Here is a 17,861-nt window from a genome sequence, read left to right on the forward strand (position 1 = left end):
AACCAAATGTTCAAAAAGTTTTAAAGTTATAGGTCCACTTTTGTATATTGGTAAAAATGAAATGACAAGCATGCACGAAATGTGTATTTGATTATGTGAGAAATCAATGTTATAATTACATATCCTAATTGGGTAATATCAAAAAGACTTTTATTATCATAAAAATCAATTATGATACACCCCTGCAATTTAACTTTTAATTATGCTTATTCTGATCTATTTTATGGTCTGGGGAGGGCCACATGACCCAACGTCCTACACCAAACCCTTTGAGTTAGGGCCATTAAATAAACTATCTTTGAAAACAGACACTCTCATTTGGTTTCTGGGTAGATTCCAATCTCCTACAGTTGCCTTCCTGTCCCTGAGCTATAACTCTACACCCCCATCTTCTTCCCAAGAGTCCTAACGACTTCCATCATTATACAGTGAATGGGGAGTGGCAAAGCTGTTTTTGGAATTCATCGCCAAATTCTAGGCCCTTTCTCTTCCCACTCTCAGGTAATGCTAGCTCTTTAATACATTTAGGACAGCAGATGAATGACCCATGGAGTACTCTTCTTTAAAGTAATATGTCTAAGGCTTTATTAGTTATGATCTAAGACAAAATGGTGGTCCAAATTAAAACAAAGAACTGAAAAAAATGGAAAAATATACTCTTAAAATACATCAACAAAAATTTCCAAATAAGATAAAAGTGTTCTTTTCCCCTTGAGTTATATGACTTATTATTGTCATTTTTCATTTCCTTTCAGTTATTAAAACAAGTTTATTTTTGGCACCTTTACAAAGATCTTTATTCAAATTTGAGAAGTGTTGCAAAAAATAACAAAATCATTTTTAGAATCAGAAAACAACTTAGATATCTCATAATCTATATATTAATGATGAAATTGGTTTAAATCTTATATTAGGAAATCATTCACAATAAAAATCCATGGAGGTATGGGGGTAGGAAGAAAGCTATACAGTAAGTGCTAGTAATAATACTATTAACTTTGAGACATTGGTCAAATGTGCTTTATTCCTACAAAATATAATTCTTCATTCTCAAATAATATGGGTAGAGAAGATGATCCAATATTATATCATTAATCAGAAATAAATATATGTATTTTCACAGGGGATTTTGAAAGAACATCACAATTTTGACAGTGAAATTTTTCAGATATCATTATTTATGAAAGTTATTGTGTTAACATCATTAAGCACTCAAGTACATGGGCCTGCCTCCTCAGGTGAATCCTGGCTCTTTATAAAAGATGGTCTTGTTAATCACATATAAAAATTGTATAAATGTTACTTATTACCCAGACTATGTCATACATCTTGGAGAGCAATCCATTGAGTTAATTGAATTATATGTGTGTGTGTGTGTGTGTGTGTGTGCGCGCATCCAGTATTTGACTGCCAAAACATATGCCTGTATTTGTGGATTTGTGGGAGGGGGTGTAAAAGAGAATCAGCATGGAACTGTGGATAGAGAACTAGTCTTGGAATCAGAAAGACAGGTTCAAGAATATAGCTTTGGCATATAGTGGCTGTGTGACTCTGGGTAAATCAGTTAAGTTCTTGGTGCCCACAAACAACTCTCTAAGATTATAATTCACAGAATAAATTCACATCTGCCTTGGCAGAATAATTTTCCTCTCTGGGAATTTATACCAATGAAATATAAAATTATGGGCCTGACATTATATACATACCTATATATGTATATATATATATACATATATATGTATATATATACAGACCTAGCATAGATTATGTCATATTGTACATATGTAATGTATACAACATCACATATGTTATACATTTATAATATATACAATATATACAACATATACTTAATTTATGCTACATATATATCTTGGAGAGATACTGCAATGTGCTAGACCATTAAAATGAAAGAAAAAGGCAGAATTGCATTTGAGAAATGATAATAATTTCAATGGTCACTGAACATTGATATCATTTGGGGCTGCTTTATGTCTGTGAATTCTGGAAATGTCAAGAACTGAAGAATTGTAATTGTAATTAAGCCAAAGGGTAATGGGTATATGAATGATGGGCATAAGTAGCCTGTGGCTTATTATCGATAATGACTTGTTCCTGCATGATTTGTGATCTGCAACATCAGATGGAATACCTGATCATGGACAAGAGATCCATCTGAGTATATTTTATATTCATGAGTAATAAAATAATTAAAATACATTATTCAGGAAACTTTTAAAAGTCAATGTTAGTTGAATCATGTAACAAGAGTAAAGGACAATGAATGGAGAGTCCCAGTCCTGCCCTGCTACTTATGGAGTGATAAAAGTCCTAGAGGAAGACCTACAGAATGTTAGGTAGAGCTTTTGTAGAGAATGTATCATAGAAGGACAGAATGACCTCGGATGAGGTACAGGACAACTATGAGCTCTTCAAGGGCTGGTACTATATGATCCTGAATTTGGGGTTCTTCATCTATAGGATACAAATGTGTCAATACTCCAAGGATCTGGAATTTGGTCAACATGGGGTAGTATCCACTGAATTAAATGATAGTTCCTCTATAACTTAGTATTTACATTGTTGTTGTTGTTGTTATTGTGACAATTGCCAAATAATTTGTCATTATTTAATCAACCTGCTAAGAAGTTTCTCTGAACTTGACTGTTGATCCTCAGACAACAAATAAACAATCTATCACCATGCCAAAACTTTATGTCTTTCCAATCCAGTAAAACCTATCAGAACTTTGCTCTGTTGCCATAGCTTTAAAAAAATCTGGGGACTTCTGTCATGACTTAAATATGAGTAAGAATTTAGTTGAGGAAGGAGAACCAGAGAAATATTTATTTCTATTCCTTTTATATTGTTTATTGATTTGGTACTGAAGCACCAAATTCACTACAAAACACCTGATTTTATCCTCCAAACAGAATGTTCCAGTTACATTGGAATTCCCCATTCCAAAGTGTTCCATCCTTTAAAACTTCAATCTACCAACCAACAAGCATTTATTAAGCTCTCTATACCAGACAGGCAATGTGAAAAGGGCTGAGGATACAAGGATAAAACAAAAATACTTGTCTTCAAGGTGCTTACACTCTAGGTTGCTGATAGGCAGAGTCCATACCTCAATGAAAAGACCACCATAGAAAGAAAGGAATTTCTTCATTTGACAACTGCTTGGGTCTTCTGTTTGTTTGTTTCCTAAATTCTGACTCTTTTATCACCTGTCCCATCTGGTTTGGGATACTTCTCTTAATTCAGTTTCCATTCTGCTCAACTTATCCACCTACTCTGAGCACTGGCATTTCCTCTCCTAACAGTGAAAGAGCCTATACTGACCTCACAAGAATTCCAGTCTCAACCACACTGCCACAATGCCAGAGAATAACTGCCCAGTTGTCAAACAATTATCATCTGCCATATAGTTACACATATTTGACAGTAGAACTTCCCAAGCACCTCAGAAAATGGATTTGAGGAGTCACAGTGCAATAGTTGGGATTTCCTGCATCCTATGTCTGGATATATACCCAACTTGACAAAATTCACCACAGTGAATTTATAGCTGAAAGGGATGATGAGATCATAGATTTATAGCTGGAAGGCACATTAAAAGAAAGAGGAATAAACATTTATATTGAACCTACTAGATGTCAAGCATGGTGATATGTGCTTTTAAAACATTTCCTAAGTTCAAATCCAGTGTCAGATATTTACTAGCCTGTGACTCTGGGAAAGTCACTTAAATTCTGTCTGCTTCAGTTTCTTCATTTGTAAAATGGGAATACTAATATTACCAACCTCCTAAAGTTGTTGTAAAATGATTAGGACCATGTCTCACAAGTAGCAAAGCTGGAATTCACACCCAAGACTGCTGATACTAAATAAAGTATGCCACCCTGGCTGAATGATGTAGGTCATATTTTCATGACTAAAGAAGACTAAAGGACTAAAGGAAAATGCTATATCCATATGAATGACAGTTATAATTGAAGTATAAAGAGAAAGATCCATAGATAGAGAATAAATTGAAGAGCTGCTTTAAATTCACTCGCAATTGCTTGTTGTGAAATTTGTTCCTCATACCATTCCTTAAAATATGCACATTAATTCTAAAGATGAATTTTGTAAGATTTAGCAACTTTCTAATTATATGTCAGAGTCAGGACTTATAAAAAGACTGAGAGAATTTTTTTTCTGATATCAATGTATCACAGTTCCTTTCCAATGAAGAGGTTGATACCATCACTCTAAAATCCAAGATTGTAAATGATTAGAGAAGGATAAAGGTATCGGTCCCTAGCAATGTCATCAATAGACACACATCTCATTTTTATGATTCTATATGTGAGTGATGGTGGTGATGGTTGATCTTAGATGATTCAAGCAATCAATTGTAGGGTTTTAGATAATATATAATTATTATATTTAAAAGGATGATAGTATTTATTTATATTTTAAAACTCAATAATATTGATTTATAGATGGTCATATTGATAATATTGAACATAAAGTACATTCTGACTAGTTTTTCTAGGATTGAAATAATATATATACATGTATATATATATGTGTGTGTGTGTGTGTTGTGTCATCACTATTTATGATATAGATTAATCCTTTCAAGATAGCCTAAGATGATAATATTTTATCTATCACATAATTTGCACCTAAGCAGATAACTTTGAATTTCAATATGTTGACTTTCATATCAAGTGTTGTAAAATAGCTAGCTATACAACACATAGATAGAGGGTTAGATTTAGAGGCAGAAAGATGACCAGAAATCCAGCATGAATTTACTGTGTAGCAATGGTCATCAATGAACCTTTGCCTGCCCCAGTTATCTTATCTCTAAAATGGTTTTTACGGGATTGTTGTGAAGATAAAATAATGTAATATTTGTAAAGGTTTTGCAAATTTTCAAGTGTTTTATAAATACTAGCAATTTTCATTATTACTATTACACAAAAGACAAATTTCTTCCACCACATATGCTTTATGGTTCCTTATAATTTCACCAGCAAATAGCTAAAAATATAGTTTGAGTTAATGTTTCAGGAAACCTTTGACCTTTACAATTTGATCTTTGATACTTTACAACTGACCCCTTAGATATGCAATAGCATCCACTGTAGCAGGACTTTTACACATAGGTTTAATTCAGTAGAGGAACAAAGTAGCAGCTAATGCAACTCATTTTTGTAGTGTCTTTAAGATGATATTCTCTACTAATCTCAAAAACACCTAAAATTTTTAGTTTTACTTCAAAATGGATTGAATGTCAACTACATTTTTTTCTCACAATATCTGTACTACTGTTTAGTAAAGTAATTATATAATGATAAAGAAATAGAAATGTAGTAGAGGTGCTTAACACTAATAGTGTCTTCAAGATGAAAAGATGGAAAATAATTCCAATTATGACATAAAGATTCCTGTTTTATTTTTTGGAATGGATCTGATTTATTTGTTTTAGGAAACTACTAACTAGTATGGTTTAAAACCTGATCTGTGACCTAAAATCATAAAATTTTATTAAAACCAGAATTGATCTTATTGCAGTAGAGAGCTCCTAACGAGGGATTTGCTCTACCGATGCAGTTCAACACCACCTCTTATCATTTTTTACTTTTAGAGAAATGCCTTGGGAACCTATAGAAATATTAGCTCTTGGAAATGTATAAGGTTGAATAAGAGGCTAAATAGTGACTGGTTCAGGATCACAAAGTAAGGGCTAGAGGCAAGTCTTGAAATCATGTCTTTCTAACTTCAAGGCTTCTATGATACTACAATGCTTCTAACGATTTATATTCAATATCATTAGTATAAATCAAAGTTGAAATATATATATATATATATATAAGAAGATTCATATATACCTAAGTGTTGAATGAAATAATGTAAATAAAGCTCTTGGAAAACCTTGAAGTGTTATATTATTAAAGTAATAATCATAACATATAGCATTTATATAATCCTTTAAGGTTTTCCAAGTGCTTTATATGTGTTATCATATTTAGTCCTCACTCTGTGAGAAAGCTGCTATTATTATCCCCTTTTTTTCCATACAAAGAAATAGACTGAGAAAGAAGCTTGAGGTCCCATGGATGAAGCAAGATTTGAATTCAGCACATCCTGACTCCAAGTCCAGTCCTCTATCCAATTAAGCCACCTAATTCCCATTGATTACATTAATATGATTCCATGGTACACTAACATAGACACATTTACACATGATAGATCTGTGATTTCCTGAGTATGAGATATTTTGACTGTGAGAGCTCCATGTAACAATGAAGATTTCTACCATCTTTAATATATATATATATATGATTGTTCTATAATTTGATGGAAATTTAGAGATTATTAATTCAACATCCTCATAGGCTAAGAGATATAGAGCTGAAAAAGCCCTCCAAAGCCATCTTGTCTACTCCATTTATTTTATAGATAGAAAAAAATGAATCCCAAGATGGTTAATTGAAAGTCAGAATTTGAAAATAGATCATCTGACTTCAGAAGCATAATTTTTTCCATTGTATCATACAATTTACAGATGAGGAAACTGAGGCCTAGAAAAGTTAAGTGACCTGCTCAAGGTCTCATAGGCTGTAATTGGCAGAGATAGAATTTAAACATGGTCTTCTGACCATGTAGGGAAGTTTTAGGGAACTGTCAGTCACATACAGGTTAAATAAATGACTTGATCAAGGTCATAGAGCTAGTGGTAGAGATAGGGTTTGAATTCAATTAATCTTCCTGATTCCAAGCCCAATACATTATATGTCAATTTATTTGTGTTTCTGTGTAGAATATGTGTTTATGAGAGGAATATAGTCCATTGTTATTAAAATATTTATACATTTTATATTCTTCTTTAACTTCCCAACTTACTTCAATAAGTTTTAATTAGTAATTTGTTGGCTTTAAAAATAAAAAAAAATGTTTCATGTTATCCAGTTATTTTTGTTTTTATTTTGCTATTTTTCTTTTCATTTATTGTATTTTAACAGAGCAATCCATTTAGAGACCTCCAATACGGAGTAGTCAATGCTAAGTGAAAAGCTATTTTCCAGATGAAGAAAGATGAAGGAATTATCACAATCAATGCTTAGAAAAAGCATGGATAGTGGGCAGCTGGGTAGCTCAGTAGATTAAGAGCCAAACCTAGAGATGGGAGGTCCTAGATTCAAATATGACCTCAGATACTTCCCAGCTGTGTGACCCTGGGCAAGTCACTTAACTCCCACAGCCTAGCCCTTACTGCTCTTCTGCCTTGGAACAAATACACAGTATTGATTTATTGATTCCAAAATGGAAGTTAAGGGTTTTAAAAAAAGGACAGAAAGCATGGATAAGGTCTATGAATATAGATTTGAATATAGATCCTTCCAAGGAGATCCTGATTGGGAGGAGGGAAGGTCTTAGCCTTCTATATTTCTCTCCTCCACATTAATTAGATGTCAACCAGGTGAATGTTTGGCTAATAGAAGAAAGCAAAAAGCAGTCAGCCAGCCAGCTGCTCAGTGACTAGAGAGGCATTAGTTAACTCCTGCTAAATCTGTTCTGATTCCTTTGAAGTAGATGGACTAGAACCAGCAGCATCTCACAAAATAAAAGGTGTCAGACAGTCTGGAAGTAATAAATTGGGGGAGGGGGGAGTAGAAGAACTTGATTAAAAAGGGGAATGGGGATCTGGACAAGACCACACACAGGGTTAATATCCAGAGCTTTTTGTCCTCTGTAACATCTGGATGAAGAAAGCATTTAAGGACATTTTGTCAGCTCTCCCACTAGTGGCAACTGTTCCTCTTCTGGTCATCCATCTAATATAAAAATCTGCATATGGGAAGAATGCTAAAGACCTCTCCGAGCTCAAGGATCATTCAAGTCCGGATGTCAGTTTACTAGCCAGACAGAGGAAGCTTCCTCTTGACACTCTCTGTACTGTACAAGTTTTATGAATAGAGACCTTCATTTGCCTGTACTGTAAAAAGCCATTCAAAAGCAATGAAATTTGGTCAAAATAAGAAAGAAATACTTTTTTAAGGAAAAAAAAGGAGGGTTTGAAAGGATTGCAAAAGATGATTGTGCTAAAGCACTTTTACACAGGTTTGTTTTAGTTCTCAATTGTCCAGTCACATTTAAGCAGGTCTCTTACTGTGAAATATGATAACCTTTCTTTTCTCAGTGTTCTTTCTCTTAAATTAATGGCACTGTCTCTAATTCCATGCGCAGCAAGCAAAGAGTTTAGTTTACTAGATAACGCTAGGTCTGGTAATCGGCCAATGTCGAAAGACGCACTAGCCAAAGAAGTAGTAGGCCAAAGACTTCACCTGAGAAATAGCAGATATTAGGGCGTTTTTTTTTCTTTTTTTCTTTTTGGAGGTCTTTTAGAGAAATATTAATAACCATGCTGAGTTCTGTCCCTGTTTAAAAGCAGAGGAACTGGGGGGAGTCCATAAATTATGCTAGGTAGCCAGAATTTTCCTGTTTTGAATGTAACTGAAAACAATCTCTTTAAAACTGATTGTTAATGAAGTTGTAATTCAGAAGCATTCCAAAACAGCAGGAGGCTTTTAAAACCACTAAGGTTTGGATGAAATCATAAATTACCATTTGAAGAAAATTTGGACTGCTACTTGATACACTTTTAGCTGCTTTCTAACAGCAAGTTCTAAAGTTCTGCAGTTCTGTGTGATGGGCTGTAGGGAATACAGCATCCCTTCAGAACTTCTGTATATACTTTTCTAGCCCAAGGAAGAAAACAACATGGACAAAATAAAAAGTGTCATTTCCTCTAACCATTCCATTTAGCTCAGGTCACATTTCCCCAATAGGAAATGGGCAAAAAGTAAAAGTGAAAGCTGATTTGCAAAGTGAATATTTATTTGCTCTATCCCATGAACCCCTACACTCCCTCCAGGATGCTTCAGAGTTGAAAGATCATTAGTCTCAGAACTAGCAGAGATCCTGTTCTATAGAACTACATTACCTTGATCAGGTAAGTCACTTAGCCTTTCTAGGCCTCAGTTTCCCCATTTATAAAATTTTAAAATTTAAAATTTTATAAAATAAAAAATAAATTTTCTAAAAAAATTATAAGAAAAGTAAAAAAATCTACCTCAAGGAGGTATCATAGGAAAAATAAGATAATTATATGGTGTTCTTTTCAAATTTTCAAAGGTAATAGAAGTACCAGTTATTACTATTATTATTATTATCACTATTATCTAGCAATCGATGAACAAATACATTAAGTGTACTATGGAATCAATTTTGCAATGACTTTCAATGATCATTATCATCATCATTTCCTTGTACTCTGGAATATTGCCTGTTACTAACCTAATAACCTACATATGATGGTAATAATTTAGCTTTTTAAAGTATTTATCATAAGCCCTTTATATGACTGAAATATCTGATGTTTTTAGATATAAATATTAGCTATTCCTCTTTAAGACTTTTTATTTTGTTTTAAGGATAATGAGGTTGTTACTTTCAGCTAAAAAAAATAACCAATGGTAAACATACCGACTCTTCAAAATTCATTTCCCATAAAATATTATGATACTAAAAAATGAGAAAGTATTTCCCTCTATCATTTCCTCCAAATGCCATTAGAGGAAACATTGGTGAAAAGCCAGCCACCATCATCAGTGTTTCAAAAATCATATTTTATTGAATAAAGGTAAGGAAAAAGTGATGAAGAAATTAAATGTCCCTCTACTCTGAAATTAACATGCCATCCCCTCCATTTAAAGAAATATTTAATATACATGGTGTAATGTCATGTACTTAACCATGCCTGTGAATTACCCCTTATAAGACTAAGTTTTATAAAGGTCTAAATCAAGTCTTGATCTAAACTTAGAATTTCACCAAGTGCTTCACACAGTTCATAAATTTCTACTGAATTGAATACATTCATCATCTTAAAATACCTCATCTAACAGTGAGGGAAGCATTGAAATTAGCTGCACATATTATATATTTAGTCAAAGATATTAGTGAATATATGAAAATGCATAATAAAATACTTGATGCTGCAAACAATTATTTAGGGGCAGCCAGATGGCACAATGGAGAGAACTCAGGGCTTAGGGTGAGGAAGACTAGTTCAAAGCCAGCCTCAGATACTTACTAGCTGTGTAAGCTTCAGCAAGTCACAGAACCCTATTTGCCTCATTTTCCTCACAGGAAAATAAGCTGGGCAATGGCAAACTACTCTGATATCTCTGCTAAGAAAAATCACAAATTGGGGTCATAAGGAATCAGGCATGATTGAAATGACTAAACAACACCACAATCTTTTAGAAACATGATGATGTTGAAAAATGGCAGATATGACAAAATTATATTTTGTGCCAAAATAAGAATTACGTATAACATATAGAAAACATATTCATATGATTGATGCTAAAACAGCCTTTATCATTTTTATGGTTTTAATAAACTAGATGGTTTTACTGAATGTTGGGCCTGGATTTATCTTCTTAAAATACTACCCTATCAAACTAAATAGAAATTTAGTTATATTTTGTTCTCCAACTAAATTATAGACACAGAAGTATGTATAGAGATGTGAAAGGGTCATTGTACTTTCAGATATATTGTTCATAAAACCTTAATATTGGTTTCATAGTTTCTGACTTTAGAACAAAAAGAGAAATCAGAGGTCATTTAAGAATTAAGAACCAACAATTTGTCATGTACTGTGATAAGAGTTTTATAAATTATCTCATTTGATCCTTACAACAACGTTGAGAAATAGGTGCTATTATCATTCCCATTTTACATTTGAGGGAATGAGGCACTCAAAGGTTTAGTGATTTACCCAGGATCACATAATTAGTAAGTTTATGAGACTAGAATCCAATTCAGGTTTTCCTGGCTTCAGACCCAGAGCTCTGTCCTTTGTGCCACCTAGATGCCAATAATCAAATTCAGTCTTTTCATTTCATAGAGGAGGAAAATGATGGCAGAGACATCCATTAATTTGCATAAGGTAACATAGGTATCATGCAGTAGACCTTGCATTTCAACCTCAGTCTTCTTTTTCTTATTTTCATCGAAAGATTATGCAAAAAGATTTATTTTCCCAAATTTCACAGTATGTATTTCGTATCTGGAAGGGACCTTATAATTCATCAAATCTAACCCAATTATTTTGTGGTTGAGAAAATGACATCATCATCATTATCATTTCATCATCTTAATTATCATAACACTAATAATAATAATAGCACTTATATTTTAAGTTTTGCAAAGTACCTTATCAATATCTCATTTTATCCTTACAATCAAGGGAGATAGGTGCTATTATTATTCCCATTTTATAGATAAGGAAACTTGAGACATCCAGAAGTTAAGTGACTTTCCCAAAGTCATAGAGCTAGTAAGTGAGTGAGTTAAGGATCCAAATCAAATCTTTAGGATTTCAAGACCATTGAACCACCTAGACAAGAGAAGTTAAATGACTTTTCTAAGGATACACAAATAGTAATGGTTTGAGGTCAGAAATGAATCTAGGTCTCACACCAAGTTTCATACTCCACATTGCCTCCTCATCTATACAACATAGGTAATGGACTATTAGTCTTTTTGATTTAAAAAATATAATTTTCTGGGGTCAGCTGGGTAGCTCAGTGTATTGAGAGCCAGACCTAGAGATGGGAAGTCCTAGGTTCAAATCTGGCTTCAGACACTAACTAGCTGTGTGACCCTGGGCAAGTCACTTAACCCTCATTGCCTAGCCCTTACTGCTCTTCTGCCTTAGAACCATATTGGTTCTAAGACAGAAGGTAAGGATTATATACATATATATATATATACATATATATAATTTTATGAATAAATCAAACCCTTTCTTTGTATGTTTTAACTCAGTATTTAAAACTTTATTTTAATAGTATTTCAGATACCCATCTGCATTTAACTAAGCCAATGAGAAAAAAAAAAGCTCATTCTCTCATCTCAACATCCAAAACGCAAATCTTTTCTTTGAAAGGGTCTACTTTTTAACCATACAGCCCATGTCTCCTAAGTTTGATTTAATTTGAGTGAGCTCATTATCACTAACTAGGCAGCACCTCAGTAAATTAACCAGTGTTAAGAGGATTTTTTTTTCCTCCAAAAAGGAGAAAGCTTTCCTGAGAAAAGAAAGCCAACTTCTTAGTCTTTTTTAGCAGATAGAAATCCTAACCTCCAATCTGAAAAGGAGTCATGTTTGCCTCAGTGTATTTTAGGGATAGCTTAGCTGCAACAATGTGGTGGTTTTTCCATTTTAACTGTAGCCTTGCTGGAATCGAGGGATTTGGTCGAACTTAATTAAATAATTTCTAAGCAATGTATATGTATATGTTTATTAAAATATACCATTTTTGTGCAATATTAAAAAGTATTCATGGAGCTTTACACATAATAGATTCTCATTCAGTATCTGTGGATTTTGTTTAATCTAAAATTAAGTACTAAATAATGAGTCACATCAGACTATAAATGTTTAGCTTAAGAGCTCATTGAAAGAATATTTTAAAGGTCTGTCATGTTTACTCTATATGCACCTCATTGAACTTAACTGTGACAATCTATATTATTTTATTGAAAGATTCTTCTAATTGATAGACAATTTGTCTTCATTTCTCCTCTACAAGACACCTTGTCAATTTTTGGTTTGGCAGAAAACTATTGGGAAAGGGACAATATGAATATCCTCTAGTATGTGTGTCACTGATCATCTAAACTGCACTCTGATTAAGCAAACTCCTGAAGTTATCTTGGCAAGATCTGAATATATACATATAGACATATATAGCTTATATCAAAAAGATTCATATAAATAATATATACTATTATACATATAAGCATATTTATAAATACATAAGTGTATATATATATGTATATATGTCTTGAAGAAGACAGGACCATTTCACCTGCTGATCCCTGGGACTCAAAAAAAATTGAGTAGGAACAACTAAGGGTTATGCACACACTTGGGGAGAGGGGTGTTCCATAAATATCATGAGCTTAACTCCTCTTTTTTTTCATTTTAATGAGTTAATAACTGTCTAAACTCTGCAGATTATTATTCTAATAAACAAGGAGCTGACTCAGCCCCACTATATTCCATTACTACTAGATGATATATTAACTCTAAAATATATGAGAGATGAAACAAACTAACTTTCCATAAAGAATATTATAAATATAAAATGTATTTATGCATTATTTAAAGTATAAACTGATTTTTTTGAAAAGCATCAACAAAATTTCACATTTTCTTAAAAAGTACACAAATATTTATATATACAGAAACAAATGACAAAAACAAAGTGTGTATATGTCTATATATGTATACTATATATAATTTATAAATCATTACTGTCACTACACCCACATTATTTACCTCCCCCCAAAAAGTTAAAATTAAAAAAGAAACTAACCATTGATACAAGCTGAAACCAGTAGGGACTTTGATACTCTAATAGTAAATATAGTCATGTTAAGAAATCCCTAAAAAATAATGGAATAACAAGTTTTGAAATAAAATTTAGCTAATTAGTTTATGAGAACTAAAATCACTAACTGCATGTCATTCATTTCCCATCCATCAATTTTCCCCAGACCTTTCTACCATAGTATGAGGAACCTTGGGTTCCTAAGGAACATTTTTTAAAAAAACAGTTCTTACTCATACAGGGAACTCTTCTATGTGATTTTATTTTTAAATATTAAAAAAATGAAAGAGTTTAAATAAAAAAGGGTCTTTCAAGTTATAAAAAGATAGCCACTGTTCTAAAATTTCCATGTTTAGCAACTGAGTTCTGTACAATGATGCTGCCACAATGTTTCTATTAAGCTGGTTTACAATTCTACCATTTTGACTTGAGCTCAAACCCAAAAGCTAGTATTAGCACTGCCCACCAGGGTGTCTATCCTTTCACCAACACTAGTTTACTTTTTCATTCCTTTTTATTTGGTAAATGTGGTTCAGACGCTAATGGCTACTTTCTGTTGTCTTTGAATATGTCTTTTTTAAGAAGATAGATATCTGACTAAAAGACAAGACAAGTATGAAGTACATACACTATTTTAGGTAATTAGAAACTAGCAACTGGGAAATAAATAGAAAAGTACAAAAACAAACAAACAAAAACTCACTAAACTATTATGTTAAGTTAAAGACATTTCATCAAGTGACAGAAAGCCCACTTAATCTGAACCCTGCAATTTTGTATTTATTGAATTGATTTGCTTTGCAAAAATAGGCAAGGTTCCTGCCCTGTCCCCACTTCCCCTTGTTAAATTTCTTACTGTGATTGTAGGCAGAAGGTGTATATAGGTAAACAGAAAAGGGGGGGGGTATAAGAGAGAACTCCAAAAAATTAATTTTCATTTTAATATTAGAACTTGACAAAGAAAATGAAGTCTAAGTTAAATAAATAAGCAAATGTGTCTTCAGTTGATCTCTTCTTTAATTCACACAAAGATGTGGCCAGAGCTTATGTTTCAGCTGTGTTTTTACAGAAAAAGAAAAAAAAAAGTTTGGTGCCCTGCTTTCATGAAATTTTTCTGTTTGATCAAAAGTTGTAATTTGTGGTATCCTACGCCACATGTTGGGATGAGGAGTAGGAGGGAAAAGATCCGTAGGGCTTGCCTTAGTTGAATTGAGTCCTATATTCTCCAATATCACCCTCCTTAGACTGATTTAATGAGAGTTCATTTACAGGGGTAGACGCCTCAACCTAATTGGTAAATAAAACCAGCAGGGGGCAGAGCTGCTAACTGCTTTGACAGTATCCAACTGATGACCAGGTACAGAAAGCAACAACCTGAAAGGAAACTTTGACGGTCCGCTCGGTTAAAAATTTCTCCATTACGTTTTTTGCTGAAAATGTGGCACGCTGATGGAGTATCTCCAGTCTGCAAAATTCCTTTGGAAGATCACAAGTTTCTCTAGCTGACCAAAGAGCGGTTCAGCAGAGCCAGATTTCTTTAACTCCAGTTAACAAAGCTGCATAGTGATCAAGGGGAGTGGGAGGCAGTGAGCCAGACTCTATTCATGGATGTATCTATTCATATATGTATGTTCATTTTCATAAAGTCGGGACATACCCAGGAGTCCAACAGCTGGGCATTGCTTGTGGGACAGCAACATTATTATAGCCAAGATACTGCCAGGATCCCAGGTTTCTGCTGGAGCCCTGAAATCTGAGTTTAAGTTGGGGCTCCTACACGTGCTTCTCCCTCTTCCAGAGATGTTGCAAGAGCAACCCTCCGAGTTCATGTTTCTCCTTCCTCATCCTTCCTACCTTCTCAGGGGCCTTTCTCCCTCCACCCCTCCCACCCACCCACCCCCGCCAAAAATATTGGGATTATTTTCATTGCTCTCTATTGGGATCTGATCTCACTTAACTCCATCTGAGGAACTGAACCCTGCTAGCCATGTCCAAGGACACCTAACGGACCACTCCTGCCAGGGAAAAGGCGGGGAGCTGGGGAAGGGGGGCGGGTGAGTGAGGAGGAGGGACATAGTCCTTTGCTTCCTTCTGCATAGACAAGGCTGAAGTGTAGGAGTAGGTCCTGTCACTGAATTGTTGGTTTTGCCACGTAGGAACTTTCCCCCTACCTCTCCTCCTCCTCTCACCACCACCAGTGTACCCCTCCCCTTCACTATCCACTCATGCTTCCTCCGCCCTCACCCCCAGCCCCAATTTCCAGCTGAATTTCATAATATTCTGGGGAAAATGCACCTCCAACATTGGGCATTAAGGGCATGAAGGTGGTGGTCTAATTAATAGAAGAGGGAGAGAATAGTAGTTTTTGAATGGGCACTACTTTGTCTGGGACCCTAAAGTTTTGTTTTGTTTTTTAAGAAATCCTTTCCAACAAATCCTATAAAATCATTTCCACGTTTTCACTAAATGCCAGACAGTTTCCTAAATCTAGAGGAACCTAAATAGCCACTCCTTCAGTCCACCTGTCTCACATCACTAAATGGCAACACTTTTTCCTCATTTTATTCAAGACAAAGTTATCAAGATCCACTCTAAAATCTCTCTCTCTCTCTCTCTCTCTCTCTCTCTCTCTCTCTCTCTCTCTCTCTCTCTCTCTCTCTCTCTCTCTCTCTCTCTCTCTCTCTCTCTCTCTCTCTCTCTCTCTCTCTCTCTCTCTCTCTCTCTCACACACACACACACACACACACACACACACTTACTTTAAATTGTCAACAGAATGAACCTATTCGTTCAAAAGAGCACAACATATCCTGAAAACAATGTTTAACCAAACTGCTGTGTCTCTGAGGCAGTCTCTCTGCCTTTCCAATCAGCTAGATTTGTGAGATGGTCATCCTAGGTGGAGAGAGACAGCTGGACTGAAAAGTATGCAAGGAGCATCCTGGCTAGTTGTCTGACAGTTCTTTCTTTGCTCTTGACTGCTCCTTTCTCTGATACTCCCCCTCCCTTCCTCTCCCCCTAATCTCATCTGATGTCCTCCGTCTGGTTCCCACTCTCCACTTACCCGGGCAGCAGCTACAATATGGACTTTAGCTCAGTTTTAGGAAAAGAGGAGTAAAGAGTCATAACCCATTCCTCCCGCCAAATCCCCATCTGTCTCTTACCTCCTCTGACCTCCGCAGCTTGAAAGATTAAAGTTATTACGACGAAGGTGGTAATCGTGGAGTCCCAAAGCCACCTTTTCGTTTTCCACCTTGTGGACCAACGCTCCATCTCCAGGATCGGTCAGGGTCCACAACTGTAACCTGCGCCCTTGAAGCTGCAATTTTCTACCCACTTAGTCCCTTCCACGTCTCCCCAGGGATGATTGCTACACAGCCATCAGGGAGAAAGGGGGGAATTCAAGCTGTTTGGGGAGGTCTGAGGGGCGCTAGTTGTTGGTAGTAGTTTCTTTCCTTGTCTGCCTCTTTCTTTTTTTCTTCTCCCTCTCCAATGAGTGGCCAAGCTAGGTCAGGTCCTTCTGATCCTTCCTCCTCGGTGCCCTGCCTTCAGACTGAAGGCAGACGAGGGGCTTTAATCAAAAGGCAAAGAGCACTGCATGCCCCTCAAGGCTTCATCCCGTCAGAGGGCCGGCCAAGAGCCACCAGGCAGCCCCCTCTACTCCTTCCCCCCACCCGCTGACTCCCCCCCCAAGGCGAAACTGACAAGCGGACTGCAGGTCAGAATCCAATCAAACGCGTCTCCTGGCAGCCCGGAGCCCGCCCTCCATCCCTTTGACTGAGAGGCACAACTCCAGGCTGGCCCAGCCCACCGATCCCCCCCACCCCACCCCCTCGCCCAGACTTCCCTCCCCTTACTAAACCCCAAAGAAGAAACGGGAGGGGGATAGGGAGGGTGTCTGTATGGTTCAAGCACTTTGGGAATGAAAGGAATTGCTGGAGAGGGCAGGAGCCCCAGGAGTTTTCAAGGAGCCTCTGTACTCAGGAACTGCTACTGGTGTACTTGTTAGCGGCTCATCTATGGAGGAGGAAAGAGAGGAGGGGGACAGGGGCATGGAGAGGAGAGTGGAGAGGCAGGATGGATCTGCCACACATGCCAGGCACACACACATATGCAAACACATACATCAACTCTGAATAGAAGGACAGGGTATGGGGGTGGGGGGTGGGTTCTTCCCCAGTCTCTCTTCCCTCCACCCACCCCCCCGCCCCCCGCTGCTGCTGAGATTTTACTGGGAATAAGGAAGCAAGGATGAAGGAAGCTATGATTGAACAGTCCAGAATCCACAGGTTAAAAAGTTAGCACTATTGAGAAGAAACTGGAACACGTTTTTACTAACCTGAGATCTTTAAACTAGCATTAGGTGAACCCCATGAGGTTCTCATGAAGAGC

General features: G+C 35.8%; 1 protein-coding gene across 2 annotated transcripts in view; it reads right to left on the reverse strand.

Annotated features, from left to right (window-relative positions):
- The window catches only part of COL11A1 (collagen type XI alpha 1 chain), a 298,622-nt gene extending 281,477 nt beyond the window's left edge, over positions 1 to 17,145 (reverse strand). Inside the window, exon 1 of one of the 2 annotated variants that reach the window (XM_001372197.4) lies at positions 16,634 to 17,145. In XM_001372197.4, coding sequence (XP_001372234.1) covers positions 16,634 to 16,742 — 109 coding nt within the window. In that variant the 5' untranslated portion in view covers positions 16,743 to 17,145. The remainder of the gene's footprint in view (positions 1 to 16,633) is intronic. The other variant, XM_001372220.4, reaches the window with a different exon arrangement.
- Between the last annotated feature and the right edge of the window lie 716 nt (positions 17,146 to 17,861).

This window comes from Monodelphis domestica, chromosome 2 (assembly GCF_027887165.1).
Source record: "Monodelphis domestica isolate mMonDom1 chromosome 2, mMonDom1.pri, whole genome shotgun sequence".
Taxonomy (NCBI): domain Eukaryota; kingdom Metazoa; phylum Chordata; class Mammalia; order Didelphimorphia; family Didelphidae; genus Monodelphis; species Monodelphis domestica.